The following is a 9,114-nucleotide window of genomic DNA, read 5'->3' on the forward strand; positions in this document are numbered from 1 at the left end:
TAATAACAGAAACATTCACATGATGTATCCTAGAGTCCTTTGACATTTTACTTTGCGTTCATAAATCAGCATTGATATTCTTAAGCAATCATTGCTTTTAGCACATGATGACCGCTGACATTGCTTTTGCTTCACCTTACAAAATGAGTAAATGTGAGTGTTTTCTGGTGTAAAATTAGAAATTACTGTAACCAGAGTTTGCTTTGCTCATGTCGACTGATTTTATTACAAAAGTTCTTTAATACAGATAAATAAATAAAGACAATTACATTTTTCGTACATACTGTATTTTAATACTTGTGCAGTACTGCTCGCTAGATTCCAGTGTTTATTTGGGCACTTCAAAATGAAACATGCTGAACAAAACAGTGATGTGCACCAACACAAGTACATCTTTTATTTAACATCAGCCACAGATCTTACAAGTTCATTATATTAAAAAGAACAGAAGAGTCGAATGAAAAGATGAGGCAAAAAATAAATAATTTTTTAATAAGGAAAATATACAATAAGGACCCAAAGGCTCAAACTGAAGTTAGTTTGGCAAGAGCAGGGAACAGAGAGAGAGTCTTATGCTCTTAAACACACATCTTCAACGCTGTTGCCCTTCATCTGCTGAAGCTCGTGGTGGCCCAATAGCCGATATTGGAAACTAACTCGATTTACAAACTTCCCGCTCGACACCATTCTGACCACAGTGTTATCGCAGCCGACCTTCATTTGAGCTGAAGAGAGATAAGGAGAGGGTTATAAGATTCTTTGCACTCTAAATTGCACAGCAGGAATGAATGATGATGCACACGAGATAAAGAGAGAATTCTCACCTGGTCCATTAAAGGAGTAGCAGAGATCTGCCATAGGGAACATCTTGGAAGTGTCCATGCCGTTTCCACCCAGAAGCTCGACAAAGTCTCCAGAGCCAGCACAGCCGAGAATGGACCGCTACATAGATAAACCAGAAGTCTCAAACTCATTTTTTTTTTTCTAATAGTTGATATGAAGACACTGGTTTGAGTAAATGCTGTGTTTCTTGACCAGAAATCAGATGTTTGCTCACCTTGAGATCATTGTGTTGGCCGAGATTGAGCTCTCCAATCTGGATCTCCACTGGATAGATAATGGAGAAACTGCAGTTCCTGTGCTGCTGTGGAATGACCATGGTGAAACTGCCCTCTGGGGTCTGAGAAACAACATTACAAGCTACAAAAAGAGAGAAAGAGAGAGAGAGACAGATGGTTAACCATCAATATCTTACATGTTAAGCTTTGAGCAGGGTTTCTGAATTAGCCGTATTGCACCTTTGAGATAAAACCAAAACTCAAGTTTTTCAAGTAGCCTACATTATTACTGCAAAATGCCATGTTTAATACATATATGTGTGTGTATTTCTGTGCATGTGCACTTACGGAACGGGTTGATGAGCTTGCGGAATGTTACTGTGAAGCTGCTTCCTGATTGGTGGAGTCTGAAGAACAGCATGGCGACATTCTGAGACGACCGTGTGATTGGTCGAGACACTCCGGTTTCGCAGTAATCAGAATAACGCTCGTACAGAGGGAGAGGATGGTCCTGTGAGCTGGGAAACTTCTCGCCCTTCATAACCCAGCCATCAAATACCTTCAAGATAAATAAAAAAAGTTTGTATTTAACAGCATTCTGTTCATCTCATCTACTGCATTCAGTGCACTGTAAAAACATATTCTTCAAAGCTAATTAGTGGAGTACATTTTATTAGAAAATACAATTTTAGTCTTTCTACTTCAAAATAATTACCATTTCTTTGTAATCATTTGTTCAATTTAAAGTGAGTGAAAATTGTTTCAAAATAAATCATACACCTTTTTTTTTTTTTACCCAGTTTTTTTCCGTTCAAGTTAACTGTGTTGAACTCATTTTAGTTTAGGTCAGGGGAAGTTTACATAATTCTCTTAAGTTCAACCCGACTGCATTTGCTTCAGGTCAGTTGAGTGCTAATAAATTATAATAAATTTCCACTCATTTTATGTCCATTTCATTGAACAGGAATTAATTCAGTACATTATCTTCAACAATATCCCATTTGCGTTTTTCAGTCCTATTAAACTGCATTTAATTGGCATAAACCTTGCTCAGTCTATGAAAGCTGAACTTGTTCAGCTGTACTCAGAATCTATGATGCAATTAGTTTGGAATTACTTATGCAGTTTTGCTCAATTGGATTTTTAATGATATTTTTTTTAGAGTAGAATGCAATCAAGGTTGTTGGTGTACGGTTTGGCTTAAAATGACATCACATGATCTTTTGGCGCCCTGACTTAACCTGGCTTATAGTGTACGATTCACAGCTTAAACACGGTACAGATATACACAGAAACACACTGTTCTGTATAATAAAGTAAGTGTCTGCACTACTATTACATTCCTTTTTGTGCTCAAAACTACAAAACAACATGGATGTAAGGTGTATAGGTGATGAATTGTGTGTGTGCATGTGTGAACATTTCACCTTTATGAAATCTCCTCCTCTGCAGTCGATGTTGACCGAATCATACTCAATGCTAATGATGTCACTAGGCTCGCCGATGAAAAACACAGCGCAGTTTAACTGTGGACGTTCTGCTGTAAATGTAAACTGGCCCTCTATGGCCACCATATCCAGACATCCTGAGAGACACGGAGGAAGATAAAGACAAGAAAAAGTGAAAGGGCTGAACCATATGAAAATATATACTTAGTATTTGTGATGAATAACCACTCTTTAAATATTAAGGAATGCCATAATGTGCTATAATTCAGCAGTTAAAAATGTATTTATTAAAACAAATATGAAGTCAAGATCATGAGATGTGTTTTTTTTTTTTTTTTGGCAAATGAAATCCCAGAGGTTTGTCACTCACTCAGCGCTCTACGGTACACAAACTCCTCTGGTAACTCTCGCTTTAGTTCAGAGCTCAGCAAAGATAATAATCCTTCTGGGCTGATCTCATTATCCTGATAAAACAACAAGAAACAGGACATGGTAAAAAATAAGCAATATTAATACATTAAGATTTTATTTCAATCAGATGTGCTCAAGGCAATAACAATTTTAGGATTTTACCAAAAGGCTTGGAAAGAGCTTGGAAGTTTCATAAAAGGCTCTGCACGTTATAAAAATAGAATAATATGCATAAATATTTAATGCCAAAACATATGTGTACAGTAGAAAAGGACACTGAGCATCTATTTCTGCTTGATCCGACCCTTAAAATTACTTTCACTGGTGTCACCCAATGTAATCAGCTTGTATTAGTCACTTTAAACAATATTTTTGCATTGAATCAAACCTCTCAATTTAGATGTTACCACATTAAAGAAATGTTTTGTTACCTTACAAAAATATTTTAAAGAGCATATAGGCTACTCAGAATGAATGTTATAATAAAAGTTGTACATGCACATCTTTATTTACAAATATTAAATTTTATCTTAGCCTATATAGCCTATTATTATAATATACACACGTTATAATGAATGTTGAAGGCCAAAGTACTAATAATAAACACACATATTGAGGTCACAGTACAGGATATACACATGAAAAGTTGTAGAAAGCTACTCTAATGATTGTGTCTGTGTGTGTGTGTGTGTGAGAGAGAGAGAGGTGAGCAGGTGTCAATATCTCACCTGTATGTCCAGAAAGCGCGCGTGTCCCCGGAGAGCCGTGACGCTCAACAGGAGGAAACACAGCTGTGCGCGCGAAGTGCCCGACATCTCCGTGCCGTCTGTCCGCGTGGATTCGAGCAAAAAGAGAACAATTCCGAGAGCTCCCGAGCAGACTGTTCCTTTTATACCCCCTCACACAAATAGAAGAGGGGGGGCTGCCTGTATGGATCAATTGATGTGAGTCCGCGAGCTCGAGTGAGTGTGTGTGTGTGAGTGAGCGAGTGAGGAAGAGAGAGAGAGAGAGAGTATGACAGACGCCTAGTGTTTATTCTAGTTTTCCCTGTACTAATTGAATAGACTAGTACATAGACTTAAGAAACTATTTATTTATTTATTTTTAATTGTAGGCATACTAATAAAATGCACACAAAAAAACTATAAAGGCAAGTTTACACTAGTAAAATAACAACTGTAGCAAGCTAAGAAATGTAAAAATTGTGATTTACCCATTTCCTCTAATAAGTAATAATATATAGAATATTAACTGTTTTCTAGTCACTATTAGAATACATAGTAGGATATGAATAACAATTAAAAAGAGAGACATAAAAAAGAGATATTTTACCATTTTTGTGGTAAAATTATACAAATATATGTGTATATTATATATATGTATGAATAATATTTAAAAAATAAGTACTATTAACAAAACATCTACGTTTTTTTATTATTATTTTAAACATATAGGCTATATTATATAATATATTTAAATATACATTCACATGTTAAAAACATCCTTGCAGCTTAAAACACCATAAAAGACCATAAACAAACCCATGTGTGTCTTTTTTCTTTGAGAATTACTTCATATCTTCATCTATAGTGAAAAATTGAAAAAATCTAGAAACCTAGTGGGAGGATGGTAAGGTGGACTGATTGAAGTAATGAATGTCACAAACAGTGAGTCAGTGAGGTATGATTGGGTGCTTTAAAAGAATTGTTCATCTAAAAAAAAAAATCTGTCACTCACCATCATGTCGTTTCATACTTGTATGATTTGCCATCCTCTGTGAAAAAAACCCATGTGAAGTGTTTTTAACATGTTTCTTTTTGTGTTATACCATCACAATATGAACAACATGAATGTGAGTAAATAATAACAGAATTTTTTTACTTTTTTTACTTTTGGGTAAACCTTTTTAACCTTTTAACATTTATTCGTTATAATATAATGAGGCAGGTGAACTTTTCACTAGCAAATTAATACTACGGCCCACTAATTGTCTCAGACTCGTGTTATTTTCTCACACCTACAGTGAAGCAACAGTGTCAGGTGAGCTGAATAACAGTGCTTCACCGCAGTAAATCAGATGTTTACGCTCTTAAACCTAATTGCTCTCAGCTTAAAGGTCTCTGAGAATTAGTCACTAAAAGTCACCTCGGGTGAAAACCCAATCAGAATGTGTGTGTGTGTGTATGAGGGTTCCTTGAACACAGCTTCATAAAAAAACTAAATAATGTCTCAAAAGATGTCTGTAAAGGGCTGTTTTAGTAATTAGCTCAATTTAAGGACAAGAGAAGTCAGCAGAAGGTTCCAACCACAATATAAAGATTTAATGCAGTCATATCATGCATTTTTATTAGCTGTTTAGTGTCGTGACCATTTTTCACCCTCTCTCTAAGCGGTCTGTTTAAGAAACGCCCCCTTTGTGTATAAAAATGAGTAATAGCACTGATCGCTGTGCTTGAGTTTGGTTCTCATACAGCACCATGCATTTATCTGTGTGGCATCAGATAATTGTGGAAAAGTATAAATGAGTCATTTTTGCTGTAGTTCAGTAAATGCTCTTGTTGGACAAAGGAGGAGTTTTAAGATTTAAGTTCCAAGAGTTGCAGTGTGAATGTAGCTCTATTATCTCATGATCTGACCCTTAAAAATGATGTTCATTCAGGTCTTTTAAGTAATATTTTTCACTTGACTTTTTGTTGCTGTTGCATAATGTAAAAAGTGCCGTGAATGTGTACTGAGGTTTTTGAAGGGCTTTCTAACATATTGCAATGAAACCAACCTCTAGCTGTTTGTGTTTGTCCTTACCCAGTGTGTACTACCATCTTCAGGGAGCTGCAGACATTCCTACCCATCAAACACCCTGTTCTGGTATTTGAAAGCCGGCTCTTGCTCGGGTGTCCGCTTCTATCAGAGTCTTACCTGCCCCGGGTGAACTGAAAGGTCAGCTGTCTTTCTCACACTCCTTCTCTAGAATCAGGGGACATTTGCCTCTTGTGAACTATAAGGACCAGTTCACCTTTCTGACTTCTGGCAGATTGTGAATGGGTATATTCAGAATGGCAATGGTTTTTGTGCAGTATGCATATGTGCGCAGAATGAGATGTTGTTTGTGTGTGTTGAATGACCTAAATATTTTCACAATGTTCAGTGTACAACCTGAGCATGTTGCATTTAAATCTGTATGCACTTGACATTACATTTTTTTTGTGTGTTTTGTGAAGTAATATCCCTGTCTTGACTCATCAGACTGCCACAAATTAAGTAAATTTACAGAAAATTATTTATTTGACATTTACTTCTGATGGACACCAAACAGGTTTCTTGAACACTTTATAGAGTGCACCAGCGCCCGCCCACTTTTTCATCGGCATTGGTTCTGGAAGTATATTTTCCATTTATTTCTCCTATAGGGATTTTGAAAAATAAGCCTTATAAGCCTTGGCCCAAAAGCTACGAGGTGAATCATTGCAATACAAAATTTGATCGGAAAAAAACATTTGAAAACTGGACAAAAATACAAAGGTAGAAAAATATAAAACTACTCGATTAATAATGTTTATTATATATTTAAGAACAATATATTTTAAGTTGATTGCAAAATATGCAAATATTTCAGCATTTTGAGAGTAGGGAGGCCATCTCGATTGCATCATTCGCCGTGATCCATGGGAGTGGGCGGAGCTAACAAGATCTTTAGGCATGTTTTGCTTGTTTTGACTTTGATCTGTACAGCATCATGGGTAATGTAGTTTTTCACCATGAATTCTGCTGTTAAACACAATTATTTTAAAAAAAATAAGTTGAAATAACATGGGCAGACGTCTTCAACAGATGCAAATACTATCGATTAACCTTCTGGCTCACAGTAGGGCTGTCTTTTAAGTCCCCCTGTAGTCAATCATTTTATCTTAACTTAAAACTCATCTTTGATCACCAAAATTACATATTTAAATGTTTTTTCCTGTGAATTTTTTTTTTTATTCATGCCTTAAAATAGCTTGAATGTAACTCTACACCCTTGCTTCATTTAGTATGGAACAATGAATATGCAAATAAGCCCCGCCTCCACCCACTCTGTCAACTTCACTGTAGTAAATGCTATACGATGGCTAGTGGAAATATTGGTTTAATTCAGCCATATATGTTTGAACCAGAAACTGATTCAGAAGAAGAGGAAGAGTGAATTATACTTGTATACAAGTCGATGTATCAGAATGGTAATGCGTTTTATGTATCGCTCTCTACAACGTCGGACACATAATGCTAATAAATATGATATTGTACACCACATAGATATATAAACAACATTAAAAAACTTGATTTTCACCACAGGGGGTCTTTTAAGGTTTATTAGTTATGGTTAAAAATCAATTTCCCTATGGAGTTTTTACTTCCGGAACTCGACTGTTTACCTGTTACCAATTGTGGTGTAATATTTAATTATATATATATATGCACCTGTGTGTTTGAATGTTTGTTCACTTGAACTCAACCTGTAGAGGTCTATGAAACCTAATATGTGCCATGTGTTTGCTCGTTATTTTACAACCTACTATAAGCTGTGTGATGTGTATTTATTGGAATCCGACCCAAATTTCTGACTGATCCCAGCTAACTGTGTGGCGTCCCCCCTGCTTCGTTTATTTCATTCCTGCATCCATGCAGTGGAGAGTACAGCGGGAGAGAAGAAAGAATGACGCACTTTGGCAGATAGGAGGCCACTGTTGTAGCATTAATCTTCCATTTCTCCGAGGATATCATTCGCACACAGACGTATTGACTTGTCTGAACAGGAATGTATTTCCGTTGGCCCTCTAACCAGTGTGCACAGATCGAGATGTTGAAATCGCCACAGTATTACGGACTGGAGATCTCTTGTGTGTGTGTATCCGTGGCCTCTTTGTGTTTCAAGAATAACTTATTAAGATTTTATGGGGATTAAAGGAATTTTTCGGGTTCAATACAAGTTAAGCTCTATCGACAGTATCTGTGACATGCTGTCGCTGACCACAGAAAATAATTTTGACTTGTTTCTTGGTTTGCAAAAACAAAAATTGTGTATATAGCAGCAAAGCACGCCCAATGAAAGTCTGGGGAACGACAGTTCAAAGAAGAGTTACAAAGGCAGAAATGTGCAGCTTGTATTTATTTATTTTTACATTCGAAAGCGGGTGATTAATTCCTCCACTAAAACTATTGTTGGAATCACTTTCAGAACTTTTTTTTTCCAGCTGGTGAACAATAAAAACATTGACAGCCAATCAGAATCCACCAGACTTTACAGAGCTCAAGCATTTAAAGTCCCCATGAAATCAAAATTGAAGTTTTTTGGCTGTTAGTATGAAAATGTTAGCCTTACTGTTTTTATATAAGCTAGTTTGCAACAAAACAATGACAACATTCACATTTATCAAATATCAGTGTTCAAAAAGTACAGCCTCTCACTTCCACCATTTACTCTTCCATTTGTCCTGTTGTCGACAGACTCAACATGTGTGTGTGTGTATATATACACACACACTGGAATACACATCATCCGTATAGACAAACAGAAAGAAGGAGAAAAGGATCAGATCAGGCTAGCATTCAGCTGTGAGGGAGGTAAACGTGTGTACAACACATGGAGCATTTGGCTCCAGCATCCTCTTTGTTAGGCTAAATATGATGGATGTGTTTATGAGATGTTCTTGAATGGTTTGATGATGGCAGAAAAATATAACCATGTGTTGATTATGAGAACTTACTTATGACAGTTTGGAGAGATATGCTACAACTCAAAGACATTTATTGTATTTACTCTAAAATAAACTAATGGTCAAAGGTTTGTCAGTAACATTTTGTTATGTTTAAGCTTACAAAGGCTGTGTGCATTTGATAAAAAATGCAGTAAAACCAGTTATTATAATTTTAAATAACTATATTTGTCAGAGTTATGTTGTTTAATTATGATTTTGTTCATGTTCCTGTGCAGTTTTAGTTTCTATTAGTTCTCCTTGTTTGTAGCCTTGATTACTGATTTCGTTCACGTTTCCTTAAGCCATGTTCCTTGTTTGTCCATTGCTTTGTCAGTTCTCTCTTCAGATAATGTGGTTTACATTTTCTCCTGTTTAGCTTTTATATTCTAATTAAAGGCTTTATTTGTAGAACTCCTTTGTCGTGCGATTTCTGTGAACCACCGTAGCGTTACAGAGTTCTGTTGT

At 36.1% G+C, this 9,114-nt stretch overlaps 1 protein-coding gene across 1 annotated transcript; it reads right to left on the reverse strand.

Annotated features, from left to right (window-relative positions):
* Window positions 1-374: 374 nt before the first annotated feature.
* On the reverse strand, window positions 375-3,895 carry crhbp (corticotropin releasing hormone binding protein). The gene is made up of 7 exons (XM_084136900.1): window positions 3,646-3,895; window positions 2,877-2,970; window positions 2,486-2,643; window positions 1,407-1,617; window positions 1,058-1,200; window positions 825-942; window positions 375-725 (listed from the first exon to the last, which is right to left on the reverse strand). Exons 1-7 carry the CDS (start codon window positions 3,730-3,732, stop codon window positions 571-573), a joined length of 966 nt encoding a protein of 321 aa, XP_083993026.1. The 5' UTR covers window positions 3,733-3,895; the 3' UTR covers window positions 375-570.
* Between the last annotated feature and the right edge of the window lie 5,219 nt (window positions 3,896-9,114).

This window comes from Abramis brama, assembly GCF_963993115.1.
Source record: "Abramis brama genome assembly, chromosome: 15".
Lineage (NCBI taxonomy): Eukaryota > Metazoa > Chordata > Actinopteri > Cypriniformes > Leuciscidae > Abramis > Abramis brama.